Raw genomic sequence first — 27,813 nt, forward strand, 5'->3', positions numbered from 1 at the left:
TGAAGCCCTTCAGATTTTAGATGAAATGCAATAGAAAGTATTTTCCCCCAAAATACTAAACCCAAGTGAGTTAGAATAGAAACCGAACTGCGATGCTTTGATAAATCGATATGTGCAGCTCACAATGAAGAAATACATTTTGTGAGCAGCTCCTCGCTAATCATTCGAGTGCTAATCGCTTGGTTGTGAGGCATTTATTGGCTGAACATGTGTGGCACGTATCGTTGGTAAACAGACAGCGGTATCGATTTGAATTATGTTTATCTATTGATTGTGTTCAGGCATTTAAAAATGCACTGGAACTGTGTTTTAAAGAGGATTATTCGAGTGGGTTAATGGGGAAAAGGATGTGCTGTGTGTCCAATAAATACAGACCAGTACTTCAAGGGCTTCCTGTAGAATTAGGGTTTGTAGAGAAACTGGGTTCCCAGAGTGGGACAGGACAATGGATTCATATGAAAGACAGCAAAGAGCCTGTTGCTCTTGATACAGAAGCTCGGATGTGTAAAAGATGCTATTGCGTCCCTTACATTCCTCCAAAAAACGCTCATCACGTAAACAATGATGTTCTTTTTTTCATACAAAGAAGGGAGATGCACAGTCAAAAACACAACCAAGTAATAAAAAAATACCCCTTTTCCACCAAAAAGAACCGGGTGCTGGCTTCTAAGAACCGGTTTGCCTTTCCATCGGTTAGAGAGCCGTCACAGAGCCGAGTCTGACGTCGCTGTGTACGTGTCACGTTACACAGCGACGTTAGCGCAGCAGCAATGGCGGATGTTGCTTTACTGTTAATGCTCATGGCTTTGTGAACCTACATTAGCATCCAAACGCGGCGAATCCAACGTGTACGTGCATCTCCGTGTAATCTGTATAAACGGAGATTGTAATCGAGAAAGTATATAACATTATTTTATCATTAACACAGAAAACAGTTAGCCTTACCATGTAGCTAACTACTATCATGTGTGCTGATAACTGATCATATCGCAGTAAAGTAAAAGTGTATTAAACATTGATATACTTAAGGTACATTATCAAAGGCGCTAACAGTCCACAGCCCCTGACACAAGTGGTTCTTAAGTCTAGACCAGCAACGTTTTGGTGCTACTTAAGAACCACAAAGAAACAGAAATAACTGGTTCTAAATTAGGCTCCGAACCAACACTCAAACTGCCTTGGTGGAAAAGGGGCAAAACAAGTCATGTTTGATGCTACCAAGTTGCTGTCTCTGTGGGTGGGGTATATATACATTCTGGTTTCAACCAGATAAATAATAATTAAAAAAAAAAAAAAATCTTACAATAGTTGTCAATCTTGGTAGTCTTCAGGGTTTACTCCGAGTACTCCAGTTGTTTTAACCTCCCCTGTTTTAAGACATTTGTGGCAAGCTGACTGACATCTCAAAAAAGTCCGGAGCGCATGAACGAGTGTGTGATTGTGTGTCTGTGATTGTTATTGTTCCCTATGTGTCCAAGGTGTCCCCCAGCTTTTTGGCCCATGGGAGTCCCCTGTTATACGATCTAGGTTCTTTCTGACCCTAAGTAGAATAAGTGGTACCGAAAATGGACTGATGGATAGACCATTTTTGTCCACACAGGCTGCTCAGGTACTTGTTCAGTCTCTTGTCATTTCTAGACTGGATTACTGCAATGAACTGCTAGAAGGTCTACCTATGAACACAATCTGTCCTCTAAAAATGATCCAAAATGCAGCTGCATGGCTTGTTTTCAACCTGCCAAAGTTACCACCCCGCTGCTGCGATCCCTCCACTGGCTTCCGGTAGCTGCACGCATCAGATTCAAAACACTGATGCTGGCCTACAAAGCCAAAAACAGACCAGCTCCCTCTTACCTCAAAGCCCTCATCATTCCTCGCACTGCACCCCGCAACCTCCGATCTACCAGCACTGCTCGACTGGTTCCACCATCTCTCAGGGTAAGAGGCTAGTATACTACAAGACTCTTCTCTGTTCTGGCACCAAGGTGGTGGAATGAACTTCCCCTAGAGGTCCGGACAGCTGAGTCACTGGCTATTTTCAAGACCTACTTATTCGGGAAACACTTCAACTAGCACTTCTTTCCTTATCTTTTGCATTTAAGAAAAAAAAAAACACAACCTTTGACACTTTTTCATTGTAACTTTGAACAAATGTTTTAAACTTATCTTAGGTATCTTAAGTATGTAACCTAGTGAGCCAGCATTCATGTGTTCGATGTTAGAGATTTAAGCACTTATGTACGTCGCTCTGGATAAGGGCGTCTGCCAAATGCTGTAAATGTAAATGTCCGTGTTGGTATATAGGTCTCTCACTATTCAATCCGATGATGTCATGATGAAGAGCTGCCCAAGAAGGCTGCTAAGTGGACAAACTTGTTGTGTATATATATATATATATATATATATATATATATATATATATATATATATATATATATATATATATATATGAAGGAAACAGTAAACTACAATCCCACACAACGGAAATAAATAAAAAAAACTCTTTTGTCATTGATTTTCTGTCAAAATACTTCAGCCTGCAATGCAAATGATGACACCATCCATTTATCAAACCACAGTCCACAGACTGGACAATAGGACCAAACACAAACAAGGATCTGACCATTAATGGACCAGCAATGATGGATAGAGTGACTTTAGTGACTTCACTTCCATTTAGTTAGCACTAATAAATCATCTTTCATTGTAAACAAGTTTTATGGATATGAGAAATCCACCTTGCTTGAGGAATTATTCTTGAAGAAAGACGTCTAGCTGTAAGCTTTAACAAGCCTTTCTTTCCTCTGAATATGCTTCAAGTGAAAGATTTATATGACTCGCTGCAGGATATGTGATTTTAGTCCAAGCTAATAATCCATTGTGCCATACTGAAAATGAAGACTTTCAATCAGACTAAGCTCGATCAACCCGTGGCTTGAAACCACAAGCCGATATTATATTATTTTTGGTCTTCAAGCTACGGCGAGGATGTACAGAGAGTTTTCTCTTAAAGGTAGCATGCTCAGGAGATGCTCGCACTACTGGACCGTGAAGCTGTGCTCTAGGTTTATACTTTTAGTCTCAGTGACACTGTGAAAATGACAGTGTTTAAACCCTACCTTCAAGGATTGGTGGTAGGAGATCAGGCAACATTACTATTTGGCAGTTCACAAAAAATGGTATCTATTGGCTTAAAAGGAAAATTATACGCTGGCATGAAACAACATACGATGCTGTAACATTCAGTCTGAGCATCACCATGGTGAGAGATTATTCATTTATTCATTCATTTTCTACCGCTTTATCCAAACTACCTCGGATCACGGGGACCCTCAGGCGTCATCGGGCATAGGGCAGGATACACCCTGGACGGAGTGCCAACTCATCGCAGGGCACACACACACACACTCATTCACTCACACACTACCGACAATTTTCCAGAGATGCCAATCAACCTTCCATGCATGTCTTTGGACCGGAGTATCCGGAGGAAACCCCAGAGGCACGGGGAGAACATGCAAACTCCACACACACAAGGCGGAGGTGAAAATCGAACCCCCAACCCTGGAGGTGTGAGGCACTTGTGCTAACCACTAAGCCACCGTGCCCCCCGGTGAGAGATTATATTAGAGAAAATAATTCCAGTGCCAAAGTCCAGCATCGCATGCTACCACATTCATTCCTAGTGTGATGGAATGAAATGAATTTAAAAATTGTCCATCTAAAAACTTCTAGGTTTTCCAATGGATTTCCTAACTTTACAATCTCTTGAGATTCTCGGGGTCGTTACTGCTTGCCGTCACTCATCTGCTCGATCCTTAATGAGGGTACGCATTTAGCCTGTTTAGCGACTCATCATGGCTACCATGTTTACGCGTCATTAGAGCTCCACTTCCTCTCTCTCTCGCTCTCTTTGAGACGAGCAAAAGCAGACGCCGGATCTTCCGCAAGCCATCTCCCCCTTGCTGCACACTCGTCGCCTCTGCATGCAGCTAATCAGAGGAGACTGGAGCGGTATTAATTACGCCTGTTAAGAGACACCCATCCGATCCCCCGCAACGCGACAGCTTCTTTTAGAAAATGTCACTGGTTGGTTGCTTGGAAAACATTTGCAGACACATTTCCTCCCGGCTTCATTGGTATTCTAGTTCAAGTGGAAGTGATAGGTTGTTATAGTCTAATAAGACTCTTAAGCTGAGACTAAACTTTAGACTGTGAGTTTAAGTGTCATTTCTAATCGTATAAAAGTTATATAAAGGCCCTAAGCCAACAGGGGATTAAAAAAAATCTAATTTAAACCTAAAACTTACCTCAGTGTCTCAGCGTGCGTCTTACATTTAGTTTTAGTTTGTTTTAGATCACCGATAAGCATAGTTTAGTAAAACTTTGATAAATTACATGTAAAGTAAAGATAAACAATTCTGCAAGTATTTTCTTACACTGAATGATAAAATAAACGGAATAAAATAAAGTGAAAGACAAATGAACATTTTGTACACATCTACGTAGTACATAACCATACAGTATGTGCTGCACTAATACACATCCACATCCAGACCCTTTAACTCTATTGTGCTGATATCTGTCAGCCCCTGAGTGGCTTCTGGCTTTGGTACAATCAGAATAATGAATGGCAGGATGGCAGAATCAAATTGACTCTGGTTCGGAAAGCTCCGAGTCGGACCACTTGGGACTGATAGTGGCAGACACGCATAAAACTTGAGAGCAGCTCCCAGACAAGCATTGGATTAACTGGGTTTTAAATGGAACTGCTGCCGACTGGTCATGTCTGGATTGGGACTGTTACTGGCTTTGATGGCTCGGAGAATCGCAACGGTCCGATTTCAATTCCCGGGAGAGTGTGAAGGCGGATGAGGCTAGGACGGATTTGCAGGCTTGACATGCTGCACGGATTCTGAGATATCTACATAAAAACGTGTAAAAAAAAAACAAAACAAAACAAACAAAAATTATACTCTTGGATAATATTAATTCATTGCCTAGAATAAGGACTATATTTCTGTTTATATCACTTCATAAATATTATTCTTATGCAACACAAGTTTACACTTTCAGGCATACAACTTAACTTCTTAATTTAACAAAGAATAAAGTCTCTGATCTACACGTTTCTGTTGCGGAAAACTTTTCCTTCGGCAACGTGTGCGACTTCGGAATCAAGAGCTTCAAATTCAGGATGTGAAACAGCCGTTCGGTTTGGACAAAAAGCTTGGCACTGTTTGACCATGAAGAGCAGAAGGCTTCTCATTCAGCACGAATTCTGCAAATCATTCATCACGCCGCTCACGCGGCTGCTGCCAACGCGCGCGGCCACATAAAAAATGGCAGAGAATGATGAACCGCCGTTATGTAAGCCGGCGGAATGAAAAGACGCAAAAACTCTGAAAATGTCAAGGTAGATTAAATAAATGAAGAGGGAGGGAGGTGTGTATATGTGTGTGTGTGTGTGTGTGTGTGTAAAGAATGGCCTCCAGCTTTAGAGAAGGCGGAGGAGTGCAGAAGTCAGATGGACCCACGCTGGTGATTTCGTTTCTGGCAATCAGCCAAGTTAAAGGAGAACTCTGCATCCCTTCTTCAAGCGCCTTTATGCCTTTTTTTTGGACTCCATCTATTTTTCCTCTTCCCTTCCTCTCTGCGTCAGTGCCAATTTAATGAAAGGCGACTCTAAAGCCGAAAAAACTTTATATATATATATATATATATATATATATATATATATATATATATATATATATATATATATATATTTTTTATATAGTGTAGTAATATTACAGGCAGAGCTGCAAATCTAACTGAAAGAAAGAAAAGAAAGAAAAAAGAAGTTCAAGGTGGAAAGAAGTTCAATGTGGTAGAAGAGGTAGTGTGAGCATCGAGCAACGTGTCAGAATTGCGGGTTCGATTCCCAGCCCAGGTGTCATTCGGGAATTTGACAATGCCGATGCAAACACTTGAGCTTACTTCGGAGTGCGGCTGGATCTCGATTCTGATTGGTCAGCACCGGATTCTACTTTAATTTGTCTGCAAAGCAAATCATCCTAATACTTAGTTATTGTAAACATTTAAACAGTCAGTGATCAAGCTCCAATTTGAGTTTTTTCATCATAGGAAAGTCTTTTTTTTTTTTTTTGGATTTGCTGTATGAAGTAAAAAAGTTAATATAAGGAAATAATTATAAACAGATGAGAATGTTCGTGAGAGGCGAATCCAAGAAGTTTGGGAATATTGGAAAGAAAATACTTTTCAGGTCATCCTGTAAATCTCCTGTCATTCACTCGTTTATGAATCACTTGCACTAGTTTTTATCGCTTGTCTACTTCAACATGTCCTCTTCTGCATACGTGACCTCACGGATGTCCGTGTGATCGACAGGATATCTGATTCCATTCTTTTTTCGTCTGTGCCATTGGCCGTAGTTTCCTATAGGACTGAGTGTGAAAGCACATTTAGGCTGAATGAGTGCATGTCTGTGGACAACATGCTACATTACGTCGTGATTAACGATGCTCCAGAGGTATACGGTTCCGGGAGAAAGAGAGAATTCACCCTTTACTAACCGTCTCGTCTCCTTGAAGCCCACTCTAAATAATTAGCGCTGTTTGAATGGAGACAAACGGAGAGAAACGATCTCTACTCTTTGGCTTGATAGTGATAAATAAGACGCTCAGCGTTCTCGGTGCCACGTGAACGGCGAGAAATGTATCGACGCGGTGTTGGACGGCGTGTGGTAGTGGTCATAATGAAAGGCGTGTGAAGAGAGAGGAAGCAGGGAGCTGTTGAAGTGAGCAGTACAAATTGGACAGAGAAGAAGGCCGTCGCTCTGCAAATGAAAGCTAATTGGGCATGTGAGAACGAGTGGTTTGGCAACAGCAACAGGAGGGAAGGAGAGAGAGAGAGAGAGAGAGAGAGAGAGAGAGAGAGAGAGAGAGAGAGAGAGAACTTAGAAAAGCACAACAAAAAGCCAAAGATGAGGATAATTTACATTCAGCTGACATTACGACAAGAGGAACAGTGTATGCGTGCTGTTGCTGTATACAACACTATCATAGAAAACATCTGGAAGTTCCCTGTTATGTCCCCCGAGTGACAAAACTCTCTAAATCCTTGCTACTTAAATCATGCATGTATTTTTTTCAAGGTATGAAGGATATGAGCTTCTCTCACTCAAGCTTTACTAAAACGACACACGCCATTACCTCTGTCTTACACGGAAAGCGCTTCCCTGCGGGATGGAAGACATTTACACCAACAACCTACAAAATGAAAAATGGTTGTGTTTTGAAGAATATTTACTAGATTTATTTATTTATTATTTATTTATTTATTTTTTACAATTTCATGTCAAAAGCATTTTCAACAGTGATGAAAAGGTACATTTTTGAAATGGTAATGAATAACGATATAGTATGGAAGAAAATAAGGTGTGATCGTGTCTTTTTGTCAAAGTATGTATTTTACATACTTTGAAAATCAATTTTGCTATTTTTGAAAGTAAATAAATAAATAAATAGATAGATAAATACTCTTGCTATTTGTACACTCAATTATAATTACACTATAATTAGTGCACCAGAAGTGCAAAAGAAATCATTGTTATTTCGGTTTTGACCAAAAAAAAAGCAGCTTTTATTTTTATAGGAGTTAATTTTTTGGATGTAGCTAAAAATCACAATCATCATGTTATACTAGTTTTGGCCACAAGAGGCATACGTTTCTTCAGTGAAATGAACCAACAGCTAGCACTGGCCCTGATCTCTATCTATCTTAATGCCCTGATGTCTAGTGCTGATAGCTAAAGCTAATAATTAGTATAAGTGGTATACTTGTGATGTGTTCCTATACTCATTGCATTTTGTTCTGATTAGTCATGACTAATTAAAGTGCTGTGAAATCCTTGGCTGGAGCTAAGCTCAGGAAGATGGAGGACGGGGGGAATGACGTTGCCCTGTGCATTACAGCATTAAGTGTGTGTGTGTGTGTGTGTGTGTGTGTGTGTTTACTCACACGTTGACGTGCGGCCCTGCCCCGTGTCTTCATCCTCGGGGGCGGGGGCCAGGCTACCACGCTCGCTGCTCAGACTGGAGTGGCTCCCTGACAGGAAGCTGGCTCGGGACGGGCTGCTCAGGATGAACTGCTGAGGCGGGGGTCCCACACTCCCGCTGGACTCGGACAGAGCTGATCGGGACAAAACGAAGATTTCCTAATGTATGTGTACAAGATTTCGGCTACACTGATTTCTATGCACAGGCTGCTGGAATGAACTTCTAGAGTTACCCGAGTGCCGTCTTTTGACGCTCTCGGGGATGAAGATCTTTCTGTCGCTGCTGGCATCACTGAGCTCCGAGTCACTGCCATCGCTCTCACTCGAGTCGACTGCAGAAACAGAAAGAGACAGACAGAAGAGGGTGATTGAAGAAGCGGTGGGGGTTGGAGGGAGTGAGGGGTGTAGCCGCAGGTCTCGGGGTATGATCCTAGCTCTATGGGGTTTAATTCCAAAACCTGTCATAAATACAAAAGCGATATATTCAAATTGTTAAAATGATGTATTGCTTCTCTAAGAATCCTCTCAAAGGAATAAAACCGTAAGGGTTCTAGATGAATCTATCCTACAAGCAGGTAACAATCTCCAGCAGCCATTATCTGGGCATATCGACAGTCATGCTAGTGCATTATACCCTCCGTAGTGGACATATAAAGTGAATAAAGAGTCATGTGGGATGTTGTTTTAATTAGACAAGCAAGAGTCCTAGATAAAAGATTTTTCAGGAAATCAAGACAAGAAAACACTTTGGGTTTCATTCCATCGTTTTTCTTTTTTTTTAACAGAAAAAGTAATTCCCCGTTTTTTTTTTTCAAAAAATGGCATGCGGTAGCGTTAACAAGATGATTAACAACTCGTTGTTCCCACGAAACAAAGGAATAAATCAACTCTCTAGGCTGAACGACGGTGGCATTAGAACAGTTCGAATGAACTTGAATGAATGAACTAAAATGAACAGTGGGGGACGGTGCTGAGAAATGAAATGGAATGAAATGAAATAATGCAGAAAGGCAAGAGAGAAGGCGAGCGCAGGAGTCAGGAAGAGAGATACGAGTTCAAAGTCTGCAATCTCAAAATTGCAAGATTTCCCTATGAACTGAAAATAAAAATCAAGGCTTGATGCGCAGGACTTTTGAATTTCCATCACCGTGCATACCAATGAAACGTATCGGCTCGCAATTTGTTGTCGGCACCGTGAGAAAAGAAAAATAAACGACACAAAGAAGCAGAAAATTTTTGTGTGATTGCCTCCGTCAACCCGTAATTTCATTCCCACCAGGTCTCGCCTGCATCAGACGTAAGCAGGGGCAGAGGCGGCTGAGGGCCAGGCAAAGACACCTGCACGTTTTGCACCCGTCAGTGGGCTGTGTCTCACCTGCAAATTTTTTTTTTTCGGCACAAGAAGGCAAACCTGAGAGCACCAGAGCTCTGGCTCTTGATTTTCTGCACCCCATCTGCCATGGTTTCAATCAGAGCAGTAGGAGATGGGAGACTCTCACTGTGTGTGTGTCTGACTGAGATTTACGCTTCCCCTGCCTCCCTTCTTCACAGCCACACTCTTGTTATACGCACAAACACGCACACACACATACACACACACACACACACACTTATGCTCTGTGAGATACCACCTGCCTCTCCAATCTGGCTTGATGGATACAGCCAAAGCAACAGTGACTTCTGGCTTACTGCTGACTCACTGTAACCCTTTCTGCAAACACACACACACACACACACACACACACACACACACGGATATGACGAGGTTCATTTCTTTTTTTTAATAACCAAATTTAGCAGAGCATGAGTCGACAGATCAGATCTTTCAAACTGGAAATGAACTTGGAAAATACAGGCCTAGTGAGAGTCTCGATAAACAAGCAGTGGAACAGAAAGAGCAGTTTGTGTCACTTTTATCCCGCTCTTTGATCACCGGTCGGCGATGATATCATACCATTACAAGAGAGCTATACATCCGACCAAACGTGGATTCTCTCAGTGCAGGAAAACACACTGAGGAAAGAGCTCTCTACTCTCTTCTGCATACTGTACAAGCTTAGAGAGTCCCGTGATTGGCTAATGTCTCTGTGATTGACAGGACAGAGAGTAAATGTTCCCTCCCACTCGTAGAGAGTAGCCAGGTTAGCCATGGATGGCAGTGGAATTGTTTGGATTTGAACTCCTGACCCGATGATAACGAGTCTGCTGTAAAAACCTGCAATCATCATACATCTATGTGGACATTGAGGGCAAAATGTACAATATTCATAGCAGGTACAGTGGACTGTAAGTGAAGCAGCTGACACAATTTATTACATGTTCCAGCTGGTTTGGATTTATAGGGATGGAACGACACACCTTCATCGTCATCCTAGTTTGGGTGAGCACCACCCCAACATAGCCCTAGTTTGGGTGAGCACCACCCCAACATAGCCCAAAAATCCATTTCTGGGCTGAAGTGAACCTGGTGAAGCCTGTGGTCTTCTGCTATTTGAGTTACTGTGGTCTTCCTGTCAGCTCAAACCATTTGTCTGGCTACGTTCCTCTGATATCTGATATTTTTTGCTCTGTACTAATGCTAGGAAAGATTCATTCATTCATTCATTTCCTACCACTTATCCGAACTTCTCGGGTCACGGGGAGCCTGTGCCTATCTCAGGTGTCATCGGGCATCGAGGAAGGATACACCCTGGACGGAGTGCCAACCCATCACAGGGCACACACACACTCTCATTCACTCACACACTACGGACAATTTTCCAGAGATGCCAATCAACCTAACATGCATGTCTTTGGACCGGGGGAGGAAACCGGAGTACCCGGAGGAAACCTCCGAGGCACGGGGAGAACATGCAAACTCCACACACACCAGGACACAAGGCGGAGGCGGGAATCGAACCCCCAACACTGGAGGTGTGAGGCAAACGTGCTAACCACTAAGCCACCGTGCCTCCCTGCTAGGACAGATGTGTATGAAAATTCCAGGAGATCTGAAGTAGTCAAACCAGACAATAAGCATTCAACATTCCACATCGGTGATCTAATTTACCCTCCATTCTAACGTTTGATATACAGTGATCCCTCGTTTATCGAGGTTAATGGGGACCGGAACCCCTCGCGATAGGTGAAAATCCGCAAAGTAGGATTGGCCCTAAGTTTGACCTTTTCACTGATGGTCATTATCTTCCTCTTCCTCTTGGGCTCACTACAGGAATCTTTCGCAGGGGCACGGCGCTTAGGAGGCATTGTAAGGGCTTAAGGAAAAGTTAATTTCGAACACAATACGCGAGACACAGTTGACCGCGTGAACGAGAGTGGCGAGATACAACAAGTGAAGAAGCTGCGAGAGGATGTGATGATGCGCAGCCAATCAGCTCAGATCTCGCACCAGGAACCAATCATGTGCCTTGTCTGAGTGCCCGTGGGAATGTACAAAGCCTCTGAGAGAGTTTCTCTCTTTGTCTGGCATCCTGGGAAACTGTTTTTATTTTTATTTTTCGATTAATATTTTTGAAAAATCAGCGATGCACTGAGGCCGCGAAACCTGAACCGCGAAACTTGAACCGCGACGTGACGAGGGATTACTGTATATTCTAAGTGATAATTGCATGAAGTGGCTGGAGAATCTTTATACATAACATTTTGGGCAACAGTGGAACTGTCACTTGTACATCAAGCAGAGCTCAAGGCAGTGATGAAATGTTTGCCTGTAGAACATGCTTTAATTTATTTTTTCAGGTCATGAGCTCTGTAAATGAAGCTTGAAATCGGTAGTTTGTCCTTTCAAAGAACTGCGCATGATTTACGAGAATTTATGAGAGGACAATTAGGAGGTGGAATTCTATCGTCCTTATCACAATTTCAACCTTAATTATAACGATACACCGATGACTGTTAAAGTTTCCCCTGCCTTCGAAAAAAAAACAAGGATATTAACAGCAAAATAAGTAATGTTATTAATTCTGAGCTCTGTTAGCTTTGATCAAATTAACCTAGAAGAAGAAAAATAATAAAAACTCAGATCTCGGTTCAGTGACCTGCTAAAAGCCATTCATCAAGTGAACTGTAATCAAAGCGACAACGGGAGGTGTATTCATCTCTTCTTTCTACCTTCCTTTGCCTTCTAGTATTGCCTCCTTCAATCACATTACAGTCATGACAGCACAGGCGCAGGGTGCGAAATGAAGAAAAACTCAATAGTGCTGGAGGCTATTTGATTACACTTTCCTCAAATTGGAATGCCACGTGTGTATCGGATTTACGGTTAAAGGTCTCGACGAGCACGATATGACTGTTTATGTTCGATCGGAGCCAAGGAGTGCGGGATCTTGAGTGAAAACGATGGTGTTAAATTAACAGAGGTGAACTTAAATATGCCAGAGAGCTAGAGTCTAATGGACAGCGGCGTTTGTATGTATATGTGTGGGTTGATGAGTGTGTGAGTGTGTGTGTGTGTGTGTGTGTGTGTGTGACTGGCATCCTGTCCACGGTGTACCTTGCTTTGTGCCCTTGTTCCCAGAGTCTTCTGAGACAGGATCCCCAAGACCCAGCAAGATAAGCAGTGAAGACAATGGACGCGTGAATAAAAAACTTCTATATATCTACAGTACAGTTCGGGATCTGTATAAGTTTATGGTAATATATATATATATATATAAGTCTAAGATGACTAACACAGGGCTGTCAAGTGTCATGCATTAAGAGTGACAGTCACTCATTTCGGTCTTTTCTCACGCTCTCCCGCCACACATTGTATTTCTCACGCAGAAAAACTTTTTGACTATTTATCATATATTTAATTTGCCGCAGCACCCAAAACGTATCAGTCCGCACCGCTGTCTCTATGGAACCGGGCAGGAATCAAAGCACGGGCATTCACTAAATTATAGGGGTTTCGTTACCACGACGCCTGACACTTATCAGCCAATCAAAAAAAAAAAAAAAGAGGCTACCAATAGCCAATCAGAAAACAGCACGATTGTATCTGGGTAAGATTTAACTCAACAACCAATGAAAAAAAAACATTAATTAGAGAGGGTATTTTCGAAGGTCGGTTTGAACAAAACCTCAACACAAAACAGCTTGTCTCTGGACGGGACATTGTCCTCAATCATGACCCTAAAAATATCTGGGCTTGAGCCGAACTGTTTTATATGGGAGCAACGTTACAAATGATAAAGGAGTCCAAAAAGGCAACACTAAATAAACACCACCAGTCATAATCAATCTCTCTCTCTCTCTCTCTCTCTCTCTCTCTCTCTCTCTCACACACACACACACACACACATTAATAAATGGAAATTATATTTATTAAATTAAATTGAGGTCAGTGAACCTTACCAAATACAACAACTCCCCCATTATTTATTTATTTATTTATATTGGGGGGAGATGTCGCACTTTTCTGTCTTCAAAACTTGAGAGCCCTGCTAACATAACCAGTCTTAACACCTGTGCTGAGCAGAAAAGCATGTCAGAATGCACAGTATGTCCAATCACTTCAGGTTTCACTGCTGTCAATCAAACAGAATAGTCTAAGGCTCCACAGGCTGGCTGAAACGAATCGGTTGGAGATTTGATGCAAATACGTCACCTTGCCTGAGGAATCATGAGTCCTGCTGTGACGACAGAGTGAACCCGTGAACCCGCCTTCATGCTAGCGGTGTAACCAGATGAATGCTACAAGCGACGGCTGCTGAGCACCGGAAATTGTTTTGTGGACACAATTTATCCCGAGTAAACCCAGCACAACGCTGCACCGTGTCACCTATCATTATCTTTTACATGACTGTGCCACAAATACCTGAATGAAAGCACATGAACCAAAATATCCTGCAATTTGCAATGATAGTGCCACAATGCTTTCAGAAGGATGTTGTTTTTAAATCATTTTTCCTCTCCCCCGGATTCTTTGTGCTATCTGTTGATTTATCATAAGTAAACACACCCCATATGCCTTTAATCTACAGCCTTGTGATCACACCTGTGCAGTTCCTTGTCTCTGTTATGTAGCTCTACTGGCCAGGCTTTGGATCTATTGGTCAAAGCCTTGATTTGCTGTCAATGTATATAATACATATCTAGAATAATTCTAGAGTAATACGGATAATCCCTGCAAATAATGCTCACATAACAGCAGATTACTGCAGCAAACAAAATACTGAATGTAAAAACTGCAATTTTATACCACAATGATAAACGTTGTGAGTCGTTTTATTTTCAGAAACAGGCGTTCGACACTGCACACAAAAGGAGGTGCAAACTATCAGAAATGTTTGAGCCAATGTCTGGACAAAATTTATATTTCACCGAAGCTTTGAGGTGAACGTGTTCAGCTTGATGTCGCTCAATTCTTTTCCTTCCTTGCTCAAGGGCACCTCAGTCGTGTACAGCCCGAGACTCGAACCCACAACCTTAGGGTTAGGAGTCAAACTCTCTAACCATTATGCCCTATAATATATATTTGATCAGGTAGTGACTTGTCCAACTTACCCTGAATTTCTAAATCCTAATTTTACAATTTTGTTTTTTACCTAGATTGTGGTGGTGTCAATAAACCACAAAACCTACACTAGGAGTATGGGTTCCAATCCAGGCTTCAGCAAAACACTGCCACACAGCATCTAGTTGCTCTCATTTCGAAAGCCTGACGCGATCCAATGCTGCTGTGCTCGGAGAAAACCCGAGTGATACCGGGAGCTCCAGCAAATCTAGCCTAAAGTCTGGCCACAGAAAATGGACCTTATGTGTGTATAGCGATTTTCGTACAGGTCTTTGAGCTCCCTTTCTTATCAACAGCCTAATGAGCCCACATTACCCTATGTAAAGCCCATCAGCTTAGAGCATTACCATCACAGATCTGGTATGGCTGCCAAATGCAAGATGTTCATGCAATTCTGATGAGAGCCATCTAAAACATTTACATAAATTTAACCTGATTAACCCACCGTCATTAATTCACCAGACTCTCTAAATGGAATGGCATGGTCCAGCCAGGATGAAGGGCAGAGAGGAGTGAGAGAGAGAGAGAGAGAGAGAGAGAGATACTAAGAGCTAATTGAGAAGCCACAAACAATACCAGCTATGCAAAGAGCTCTGTTCTTCTTGACCCCAGCTTGATGATCATGCTATGAAGCACAGTATCTGGCATCTCAAGTGAGAAAAAAAAACAACAGGCATCTCAAGTGAGTTCGAAACGTATCTAGAAATCAAATTAATATGGCAACACACTACATTTATTGACATTGAGGCAGTCTAATTCGAATACCGTTGAAAATGAACACCGTGAGTATTATATTATATTTAATGAACTTACACATACAAACGATACGATGCCTCCTCCGTGGCTTTACGCCGTGCCGCTCGGCTTGGGTTTAATGTTTTTCTAAAATTGCACATTTATTGTTTTGACACAGTGTAGTGGAATATTGAGTCTGGGACACTTTTGTAGCCCCTGGGTGAGCGTCTTCAGACATTTCGATGAATTCCAAATTCACGACGCATCGCTCTAGCCAAAAACAAGACAAGCCAAAAGTTGCCTTGGGGGTTTGATTATAAACCACAGGGCTCTTTCTCTCTCTCTCTCTCTCTCTCTCTCTCTCTCTCTCTCGCTGTTGGGGTTGTTTAAAAACAAACAAACAAACAAACAAACAAACAAATAAATAAATAAAATAAAAAACTGAGTGAGCTGAATCGATCAATGTCTTCTTTTTTTTTTCCCCCATTGTCTGAGCCTCATCATGCCTCTGCCTCATCATTATTCATCTGTGGCTCGTGATATTTACTGTAGTGATGGATGTACGGTAAACACATGATGCCCGTATGCCACATGTTATGTGCTGTGGAAAACATGGTGTGTGAGAATAACACATGCCTTTTTTTTGTCATTCGAACAGAACAACCGGCATATGTGTGTGGGCATCATGACAACGAGGCGTATCCATATTCATATCACCTGCAGCCATATTTAGCGTTTTTATTCCGTTATTTACACGGCTGTAGCTAATCGTTCCTCGACATTTTAATTAACGCCTCGATATTTGCATTAAGGAAATAAAAATTCTTTTTTGACAAGAAATGGTTTCTCATTTTAAACAAGGCTCCATGTTAATGCTGCCATGGACGGTTTATTGTGTTTTTTGATGACCCGTGAAAGTATACTAATATACTAACTTAATCTGTGTTGTTTACATTCGATATAAATTATAGGGAATTTAAAAACAATCTTCTCAGCATGCAATTAAAATAGAGTTCAATCTGATTTCTCAACCCGCCTCGGGAGCCACGTTATTCGGCTGGAAATGTAGCTGACTCCCAAAAGCCAGCTTAAAATCTCTACTAATGTATGATGTGATAATGCTTGTGTTGCACAACAGGCAAAGTGTCTGCAAAATAGTACTCCCTAAGAGCAGGAAACAGAACAAAACAGAACAACCGTACAGTAAGGAATAGAACAGGACAGAAGCAAATAGAATAGAACAAAACAGAAAAGAATTCAATACAACCGACCAGAACAAACACCAAAACAGAATAGAATAAAATAAAATAGAACAAAACAGAACATATCAGAATAGAATAGCACAGAATGTAACAAACAGAATAAAATAAACCAAAATAGAACAGAATTTAACAGGTATAAAAATAACAGAACAGAACATAGCAGAATAGAGTAGAAAAGAATACTGTAGATAGAACATTTAGCAGAACAAAACAGAATAAAAAAACACAAGCCAGAGAACACTGAAGGGAAGGGAAGGGAAGGGAAGGGAAGGGAAGGGAAGGGAAGAGAAGGGAAGAGAAGGGAAGGGAAGAGAAGAGAAGAGAAGGGAAGGGAAGGGAAGAGAAGGGAAGAGAAGGGAAGGGAAGAGAAGGGAAGGGAAGAGAAGTGAAGACAAGGGAAGAGAAGAGAAGAGAAAAGAAGCAAGAAGAAGAGAAGAGAAGATAAGAGAAAAGAGGGAAGGGAAGAGAATAGAAAAAAAGAGAAGCAAGGAGAAGAGAAGAGAAGAGAAGAGAAGAGAAGAGAAGAGAAGAGAAGAGAAGAGAAGAGAAAAGAAGAGAGGGAAGGGAAGGAAAGGGAAGAGAAGTGAAGAGAAGAAAATTGAAGAAAATTGAAGACAAGAGAAGAGAAGAGAAAAGAAGGGAAGAGAAGAGAAGAGAAAAGAAGGGAAGAGAAGAGAAGAGAAGAGAAGAGAAGAGAAGAGAAGATGCACCTTTCCTCTGGGCCCAGGTGTAGTTGATGGGCACACTTCTGACCACTGGCTGCTCCTCTCTCTCCATCACAGGCCTCCGCTCCATGAAGGAATCCTTCTCTGGGTGAATGTACTTCGGGAGAGACTTGTAGAACCACGCACCCGAACGCTTCCACACCTGGAGGGAGGGAGAGAGACAGAGAGACAGAGAGAGAGAAAGAGACAGAGATAGAGAGAGAGAGAGAGAAAGAGAGAGAGAGACCAAGAGAAAAGAGAGAGAGAGAGACAGGCTAGATTAGAGAAAAACTGTAATATCTCTGAGGAGAACATGTGTCACTGTTATTCAGGAGTTTTCCTGTTAACACAGAAAGGTTTAAGTGCTTCTGAGCTCCGGGATTCCAGAGTTTCTGACAAACCAGCCTGTGTATCTGACAGCAAAACCTTTCTGTTTCTTAGAGCCGTTCTTGTCCTTTGTGTAAAGTAGCTCTGTATTTGTTTCTGAGCCAGGTGATTGGTCCAGACATCTGTTCTGTGCACAGGGACCAGCCACAGCCATCATGGGCCACTAGAAGTAATACAATTCCCTATAAAAACCCTACCGACTCACCCTAATAGCAACAGCCAGTGGAGCCCCATGATGGATGTATAGCCACAGTTCGTAATAAAAGCAGACGGACGCGTCGTGAATCCGAAGCAAAATGGGTGCTACAGTAAAACCCTAACCGACAACGCCCATCGAAACGTGCCGAATTCTTATTCGGACGTGTAAAACGCAGGTATATACAATAAAAGTGTTGTGTATCAAATACAGCTCGTGCTTCACTCACATGCCTGGCAGATGGCTATATAGTGACAGACAGCAGGTGCTAAAATGTCAGGGTTGATAGCAGCTGCTGCCATCGGCTTGGCAGGGACCATTACCCAGCTGGAACAACTCCGCCAACCATCTCCATCACCCCAAACCTCCAACCTGCTGTGAACCAGCCATGCTGATGAGAATGTGTCTCACCTTGATGCCTTGGCTTTAGAGCAAGAAAAAATAAAAAGAAAGAAACGCTTTGGGATCCTTAAATAGGAACTCTGTGTAAAAATGATCAGCTGTTACCACTTGCCCAACCAATCCAGTTGATTGATGAAGCGGGTATTTAAATCAAATTAAAAATTGAAAGCAAACGTCTGAGACACCTTAGGGCTGGTATAGTGATAAATTAACACCCAGTGTGCTTTTCTGAGCTTTTTTCCTTGTATATGTTTCAGCTTTCAGGGCTGTTTGGACGTGAAAAAAAAAAACTAGTGGAAAAGCATCCTATAAAGAAGTCCAGTAATTGAACATCTCTAATTTTATATGTTACTCTGGATCACTAGCTAGCATTGCTAGAAATGCAATTCTAAAAAAGAAGAAATCTCTTGACTAAAAGTGGCAATAATTCTGAACTTGACTGTATAAGCCTTACATAGCGAAGTATAATGAATAGACTTTCACTTTTTGCCCCTTGTCAAATTGAGGATGTGTCCAACGAATAGCGAATCTTGACGTTTTAATTAGTGCCATGATAATATCGCTAATTTGCAATAAGAGAGAGAGGCAGCGTTTCGTGAAATTAGTTTCTGTGGATTGTGACCAGAACCTCCGGTTAAGCCTAGCGGTCCAGGACCATTGAGCCAGAACTCTATTAGTGCCGCCCAGTTCCTGTGAGTGGCATCTGGGCAAAAGGAGAAACCGGGCCTGATACGGGGCCTGTGGATAATCCGGACTTGTTAATGGGGGGAAATGGAGATCAACTGGCCTGGAACTAGCAGAGAAACCGTTTGATAGTCCTGTTGGATGTCAAGTGTTAAAGCATCAAGTGTTAAAAAAAGAATAATAATTGTCTATTTTAAATGAGGAGAAAAGGAAAATTTGTTTGAATGTGCAGGGAGCTAGATCGTGTGTCAAGATCAAGGAGTAAAAAGAGGTCTCTTTTAAATCAAACAACAGAATAAGAAAAATTGTTGACGATGGTACTGTAGGTCTGTTGGTGTCTGTTTCTAGGTAGCTACAATGTTCCCCTTACAGTAGACTTTGAAGTCCATCCGTAATCTAACCTGACCCCGGTATACGCTGCAGTCTGGATCCAAACAAGTTGACTGAATTCAATATCGCGCTTCATTCCGGAACATGGCTCAATCCTATACAGAGGTTCATTCATTCGTTCATTTTCTACCGCTTATCCGAACTACCTCGGGTCACGGGGAGCCTGTGCCTATCTCAGGCATCATCGGGCATCGAGGCAGGATACACACACTGGACGGAGTGCCAACCCATCGCAGGGCACACACACACACTCTCATTCACTCACACACTCACACACTACGGACAATTTTCCAGAGATGCCAATCAACCTACCATGCATGTCTTTGGACCGGGGGAGGAAACCTGAGTACCCGGAGGAAACCCCCGAGGCAAGGGGAGAACATGCAAACTCCACACACACAAGGCGGAGGCGGGAATCGAACCCCCAATCCTGTAGGTGTACAGAGGTCACTGTCCAAAAAATGGACCTCGAAGCCAACTGCAGGGCTTAGGACTGTTTCAGGGAAAATATCAAACACAGTACAAGATCATTTGTTCTAGACTTCAGGCCAGACTGTACCTCTGAAGACCAGTATCCAGCCTGAGCTAAGGATTTGGTATGGAGGCACAAGTCTGGGATAAAAGTGGATAAAAAATAAAAACCGGATAGCATGCGCCGGCATACGGACTTTAGTCTTTTACATTTTATTTTATGGGAATCTGCCTGATTTAAGTGCATCAGCACCATGTGATGATTATGGATGGATATTGCTCATTGGGCACCACTGCCTGCCAGACAGCATTAATGCCTTTGAGATTTGTTTGCAGTCCAAGTTTTATTTCAGAAAAAAACACATTATGAAACTACATCTTGGCCTTGCATTAAGAGGGTGGACTATTTATTTTTCATAAGCTTGCTTCCGAAAAAAAAAAGAAAAGAAAGAAAAACTTATTGTTCTGCCTGGTTTAAGCAATAAACCACAAGAATGCAGACTTTTGGATTTTCAGAGTCAATAGTAATGGCACCGAGTAATAAATTAGAGAAAAGCTTCGGTCTGGGTTGATTTGTTAAGAAAGGGTTCGATAAATATGTCAACAATTTGGCTGCGATATTTGAGAAATGAGTTTTGGGGAAACTCGTTGAGGAAAAAAAATAAAGTCTATTACCCAGCAGGCTTAGGAGAGATATTTCTCTTTAGATGTTATGCTGTTTGCTCTTGCAGACCCTGTGAAAGTCTGATAAGGTTTAAGATGGCCTGAAGGCCCCGTACGACCGAACCGCCATCATGTCGGAGCTTCGTGTGCAATCGGGAAGGTCCTCACTATCGAGCTCTAAAAACAGCTGTCCATGTGCCAGAGCGTTTATTCCGGTCTTATCACCTGGATTATCAGGAAGCAAAAAAAAAGCAAATGCTGCTCCAATTTAGTGTTTTTTTACGTTTAGATATTGTGTGGATGTACAGCTGCACTTTCTGGAATAATAACGAGTAAGCAATGTGAGTACATTTATGCAGTGCTTGCATTGCAAATATGACAGAGCGCATATTTTGTGCAGGCCCTTCGAGGCACTTTTAAATTCGAGCTAACATTTTTCATTACCCAAATCAAACCATGGCAAATTTGATTGTCAGAGGGCCAGGATAAAAGCTAAAGACAGCAGAGGCGGAAAAAAAGACGAATGAAGAGACGTTACAGTTTCGATTTGATTACTTATTCCTTAGATGGACTCATAAGGTGAAGTCTGATTTCCGGTGCATAAACATCGGCAGTGCCTGCTCTTGACGGAAGCTGCTAGTAAGGGATTATTAATCAAAATGAGGCCAAATGTACGACGACAGAACACCAATAAGTTCTGTTGTCTATTCCGAAGTGATATCGTTTCTCAACACTCAGCATTCACTTTATAATGCGGTGATCCAATCAGCCGGTCATATGGCAGCAGCTCAATGCAAATAATAATGCAGATGCAAGTCAAAAGCATCAGTTCACATCAAAAATCAAAATGTATATGATCTTTGTGACTCTCAGCATGGCATGGGGGTTGGGAATTTCACACAAAACAGAGTTTATAAAGTTTATACAGAATACTGTAAAACAAAAAACAAAAAAAACGAGGGACAGTTCTGTGGTTGGAAATGTCTTGATAAACAAGACATCAGAAGGGAATGGGTAGATTGTTTTGGAGCTGCCAGGAATGATATAGTAACTCTTTATTACTGTGTTCAGCAGAAAGGTATCTCAGCACGCACAAAAACATCAAATCTTTAGATGGATGAGCAACAAGAATAAAAGTGTTACAACTGATAACATCAGGTTCCACTCCAGTCAGCCGAATCAGAGCCGGTCATGAGCACAGACTTACCCGAACTTGACAGATTAAAAAAACTTGTCTTCAACAAGTCAATTGTGCCCACGATAGCGTCAGATTCTTATTCTTGGCTAACAGAACTAGAGCCTGATGAGATCGTCTGCTGTCGTAGCTTCATCCTCATCCTTGAGATTTGATATTTTGTCTGCGTTCTGTGATGTTCACCACGATTGAGAGCTTATTTGAATCATTATAGGTGTCCTGTCAGTTTAAACAAGATTCAAGTGAAATACAAATACCGGTAGTGAAGCATGGTGGTGGCAGCATAATCCTACAAAACTGCTTTTCTTCAGCTGAGATTGGGACCTGGAGGTTTCCGTTACACAGCTGAGTTTCCACCTTCCAGCTTGATTATTACCCAGAGCACAAATTTAAATCAACAAAGGAACAGGGATATTAACAATCAGGATATAAATCCTACGAATCCTACCTGAGATCCACTCACAATTTAATAGATTTACAGAGTAGATGCTCACTTCATAGAGACTGGGCACTGTATTATAAGCAAAGGGTGTTTTATGTCACCGCTGTGGCACGAGAAGAATTATACACTTCGGCTCATGCAGTTATAGAAAGTAAACAGCTTGGACTCCCATTATTTTCCTATAAAGCAACCCTTTTATTGCTTATTTTAAAATGTTATAAAAAGATACCGTGGCACAGAGAACGTATTTAAAAAAATCCTCTGAAGTGTCTTATCCATCTGTCGCAGAATGACTTTGTCCTTTTTTCCTTCTAACAGAAGAATGTTTCAAACACGAAACCTTCTTCTTATAACAATCTACCTCAGATGACCAGAAAAGAAGACTGGATATCATGCTACGTGTCACGTTTGAAGAAAGGCAACTGTTTAAAAAATTGTGCTTGCAGCCTTGTCTCTGTTTAACCTTTGAATGAGGCGGCTGTGCTACCAGACAAATGGAGGGCTGGAGCAGGAACTATGGGAGCAGGAGACCAAGATCAGCACTGAGTGACTCTGATAAAGCAGAATATTCAGGAAGGAGAGCAGCAGCCCATCTGATAACAGGTTCTGACTAAGAGCATTCATTGGCAACTCTGGCTCGCTGGCTGAACAGTTGGTACAAAATGCAGGAGCTCCCCTGACTCTGTCTGTAAATTTCATAGCAGCCAGATAAGCATGTAAGAGATTGGCATTCAGCAATATTGCCACAAACTAAAAGGTATTATATCAGGGAGAACATTTTTGCAAAATATATACTGTATATATATATATATATATTTATACAGTATGTCCGGAAATGTTCTCCGATAGTCATCCGAGACAATAACAAATACAGTACAAAAGCCTTGAGGCAGAATATCAGACTAATCCTACTGTATTACAGACCTTTAGTGTTCAAGTTGAATTTTATTTTATTTTTTTTAATGGACTTACACAAGTGTTCCTGGCACTGCGCTGGTTTTCAAATTCATTTTAAATAAGATTTTTTCCCTGCACGGTGGGGTTCTCTGAAGGTCACGTCATATAATGTGCACACCGGTAAAACTCGGCAAACGCGATTACATAAACCGCCCCTGCTTTACCATGTCCCTTATCGGCTGAAAAAGCAATCGTTATAAAATTATAGCATGTACATGGAGCTGCAGCATGTTTTATATGATGTGCGATACTACGGATACATGGTATACACTAAATTATGGATAACACTATGCGGTACCTAGTGCTGCTAATCGATCCAAGGTAACTAATATAGCTACTTAGTTCACTTAATTTAAACGTCGGAAAGAAGAATAAAGTAAACATAAACAGAGCAAAAAACTATAGTGTTCTTTAGTTATATCAATAGCTAGGGATCTACTAAACTTGTCCTGCAGTAGAAACAGTCAAGATGCTGTTGTTTTTGTTTTTTTTATAAATTCTTTGAAATACAAAGCTGATAATCAGAGAGCAGGTTGTTCGAAGCATATTGGAGAACATGCCATATTTTCTCTAGTCTTTGGCTCTGACTTGCTTCCATCTCTTCAAGAAATCCCAGACAGCCTCCATGATGTTAAGTTTAGGGCTCTGCAGAGGCTATACCATCTGTCACAAAATGCCTTTTTTTTCCATTCCAACAGAAAATGGTTCTTGTTGGTTAAAATTGTAAATGAACGTTTCAAAAAAAGGCCTAAAACCTAACACAGGCATAAATGGTATAAAAACCAGAGGTGTCAAGACTTTTGCACAGCCCAGGACATGGCCATTCACTCTCTACAATAGCAGCTCCTCCATAGCTTACACCTTATGAAGGTTACTCTTCATTAATCCTCCATTCTTTTTAAAATTCAACTGAAGTACTGAATATTTCTTGAGTGACCAGTGAGTTGTTTTTATATTGATTTGCTCACTTTTCAAGTGCAATTATGATGGGTAACAACCACCCTATTTAGCTCCATTTACATATTACAGCACCTAGTGGTAAAAAGTGGAACTGCAACAAACTCTAGTAGAGGCCCACTGTGTGTGTGTGTGTGTGTGTGTGTGTGTGTGTGTGTGTGTGTGTGTGTGTGTGTGTGTGTGTGTGTGTGCGATAATGTGTCTGATAATCTGCACTGCTGCTACTCTTGGATATTGGGTTCTTGTGATTATAGCAGGATGTTTGACATTCCAGTGCATGGACGCTTTTCTCCTGGGACGTCTACAGAATGTTGAAGACGGCTGCCTTGATTACGTCGTTACTTGGACATAAGAATCCTTTACAGCCAAACTGTACTGTACATCATTTTTTGTACATTCTTGCGGGAAAAGCAGCAAACAGAGAGGACCCGTAATAAAAAGGGTGGGAATTGAGGTAGTTTAAATATACCAACCAATATCTAGCTTTAATTCTAATTTCTAATTTAAAATATGAAGTCGGGGGCACGGTGGCTTAGTGGGTAGCACGTTCGCCTCACACCTCCAGGGTTGGGGGTTCGATTCCTGCCTCCACCTTGTGTGTGCGGAGTTTGCATGTTCTCCCCGTGCCTCCCCGTGTGTGTGTGTGTGTGTGTGTGTGAGTAATTGAGTGTGTGTGCCCTGCAATGGGTTGGCACTCCATCCAGGGTGTATCCTGCCTTGATGCCTGATGACGCCTGAGATAGACACAGGCTTCCCGAGACCCGAGGTAGTTCGGATAAGCGGTAGAAAATGAATGAATGAATGAAATCTAATACACAATATTTCTGCAAACAAAGGCAAAGAATGAACCATTTCTATTATAAGACATATTGCAAAGAATGGGAGATGGACAGTGTGATTATGGAGAGAAAATTGTCTGTACAATGGTTTGACACTGCTTAAAATTGGCCACTAGTTTGTATGGCGTACATGTGGAATGTCGTAGACTCTTAATAGCCTATTACAGGGTCACTCTGAAAATTCATTAGATAGTAGCCTATAGCATAAGGCAAGTGTGAAAGCCTCTCGGCTTAATTTTGTTCTATACCACATTGTTATTCCTTCCATCCTCCCTCACCCAAATCCACCATACTGACTATCTACATAGTTCGGCCTTTGTGTCTACCCAGCTTCTTCTTCTTTCCTTTTTTTTGTAATCCCCCACACTCTCTTAGCCATGTCTGCACCAGTCTTGACAACAGAATTGAGTGTATGAGAGTGCACGCATGTGGTTAATTGGAGTGCTATTATGTGTTGTGCTGAATGCTAAAGGCTACGTTAACGTGCATGCCAAACTCCACAATATCTCTGGGTGACAGGAAGAAAAATGTGTCTGCGTCTCCACTGTATTTTCATCGTTGGTAGGTTCAACAAAAAATGTGGAATTAGCATGCTAGCATCCAGACCTAATTTGGGCAATGTACTATTTGTACTAAAGACAATTCCCATCCACATGTCACATGCGGAGTTCAGGTCAGAAAGACACTTTAAAAAAAGAGGAATGGATTATTTGGTTGATGCAGAAAAGAACATGGGCAGAACACAGTTGTTAGTGAGGTCATGACTCTATACAAGAATAGTAGTGTTTTCTTTTGTAAGGCAATGCTAGCGTTATTGGTTTTAAAACCACAATGCACTAACAACTACTTCCCATATTTACATTACCTGTCTGAATGAAAGGCAGAGGTGTTTCCCACACTTCTGTGGGTGAACGTTCATATAAACAATCACTAAAAACTAAAGAGTTTGACTGGAAAAAATGAAATGAAAACAATCTGATAATCGCATATCACATGCGATTTTTCTTCTTATCAAGAGTTTTTATCCCAATGTTATACAGTATGTCAAGTGGGAAACTGAGTATAGCTTTAAAGTCAAGGCAGGACTCATGGGGCAGTTGTGGCTCAAGTGGTTAAGGCTATGGATTGTTGATCAGAGGATCAGGGTTCAAGCACCAGCACCTTAACCCTCACTGCTCCTGGGTTGCTGTATTATGGCTGATCCTGCACACTGACCCCATACGCTGTAATGTATATGTGACAAGCAAATGCTTCTATATATTAATTCCTCTGTGTTCTATATTCTTCTACGCATGGTTTTCAACACTGTAAACAACTGGTCATGCGACAAACAACGACCTCAGTCTGGCCCTCTAATCTACACTAGAAGATCTTGACTATGCGAGTGACTTGGCAATGGTCTCCCACACCTATCAGCACATGAGAGAAAAAAAATCGTGTGCAAGCTCCGTTGCGAAACAAGTAATAAGAGGTGATGATGATGCTTAACATCCCAAATGTGACAATAATACAAGTACGCTACAATACTTGACTAGAATTGAAGAGGTTTCTCAGCAAGGACAGAAGTACCTTTAAAATGTTGTCCAGAGGTCAAACACGTCCAGAGGCTACACCAGTATAGCATTGACGCTTAGCTTAAACCGTCTCCAAGATGTGTTCGTTCTACTCCAAATGCTGGAGAATGAAAGTGACCTACTGTAAACTAGCTGTCACCCTTTCACACGAGGCACCTCAAAAACTCTTACAAATCCTCCACCCCAGCACCATTTCCAACCATCAACTGCTCTTCTGGTACAATCAAGAGAGTGTAGACACTGTCATCATAAGGAGGCAATGCAGATGGATTGATCTAAAAAGTGGTGAATGTTCTGACTCCAAAATCCATCGCTCAGTAGTTCGTGGAGTCGACTGCAATCTGGGCCAATGGGTTCCTTTAAGGTTTGACTCGAGCACAACTTTAAGTGTCGACCCCTTAAACTAGTGTGAGAGTTTGTCACAATTTGAAGGTTCACCACAAGAAACTAAAGTGCCCAACATTTGATTCATTGAAACAGGCTGGCAGAAAAATATCGGCATGATAAAATGAATTAAACTTCCATTTACTAATGGTTACTTTACCGACAACAACCAAATCCATTTTCTAATGTAAAGTGATACAGGAGTTTCTACGGGGGTTTTAACACCTGGTCACTTCATGTGTTTTCTGTGATCAGATAGCTATCCGATGGTAAAAAGACCAGGTCTATATGCCCTCCGAAACGGTTTTGAGACGGATATAAATCTGATCGTTCAAACCCCTTCAGGAGGTGGTCTGGGACGCATTTCAGATGAAACTGGACAGGTGTAAATGCATGTGGTTGTTCAAGCCCCATACGTCAGCGCTATACTCCTCCTAAACGGAAATACGTCACTCGCAGGTGACTCGCGAGTCGTGCATCGCGCCAGAAACAAATATGTTTTCCCACCAGTGCTGGCTCCGATCTTTCACCTAGGTGTCTCATTGGGTCTTAAAATGCACTGAAAAAATGCACAAAAATGCAGCAAACAGTAAATGCAGTTTCTTGTAGCAACCGCATACACCAAAGCGTGTTCCATTTCAATTACCCCGGAAATGAGGTAAAATATATTTGCATATATATAAAAGGCCCTACGTTTTAGCTATGCGGACTGCCAATAAATAAAAGGGCTTCTACTCTACTCCTCTTTCCTCTCTGCCAAAAACAAACACGAGAACTATTGCTTTTACCATCTTTTCTAGATATACAAATCCTATCATTCCCCAAACATGTATTTCATTACAAACCGTAAGCAAATAATTCGCTGACCTTTTCAAAGCACGGCAGTGAGAAGCCCGAGATCAGTGATTTGATTCCGACCGAAGAATTCGGCCGCTGTGTGCTCTCTCGTGCTGTGAAGCTTAAAGTGTGCATTCTGTAAAAATGCAAATTTCTATAAACCTGAATGCTGT

General features: G+C 41.6%; 1 protein-coding gene across 3 annotated transcripts in view; it reads right to left on the reverse strand.

Moving 5' to 3' along the window:
* Positions 1-27,813, reverse strand: part of LOC125138331 (rab effector Noc2-like) — a 73,828-nt gene that overhangs the window by 34,533 nt on the left and 11,482 nt on the right. For 2 of the 3 annotated variants that reach the window (XR_007139653.1, XM_027178577.2), the window contains exons 7-9: positions 17,269-17,425; positions 8,293-8,391; positions 8,023-8,193 (exon numbers count right to left, since the gene is read on the reverse strand). Coding sequence is in view for 2 of the 3 variants with exons in the window: in XM_027178577.2 (XP_027034378.2) it covers positions 8,023-8,193; positions 8,293-8,391; positions 17,269-17,425 (427 nt within the window). In the remaining variant the exon portion in view is untranslated. Of the gene's footprint in view, positions 1-5,473; positions 5,686-7,214; positions 7,272-8,022; positions 8,194-8,292; positions 8,392-17,268; positions 17,426-27,813 lie in introns of those variants that run through there. The other variant, XM_047809517.1, reaches the window with a different exon arrangement.

Source organism: Tachysurus fulvidraco, chromosome 26, assembly GCF_022655615.1.
Source record: "Tachysurus fulvidraco isolate hzauxx_2018 chromosome 26, HZAU_PFXX_2.0, whole genome shotgun sequence".
NCBI lineage: Eukaryota > Metazoa > Chordata > Actinopteri > Siluriformes > Bagridae > Tachysurus > Tachysurus fulvidraco.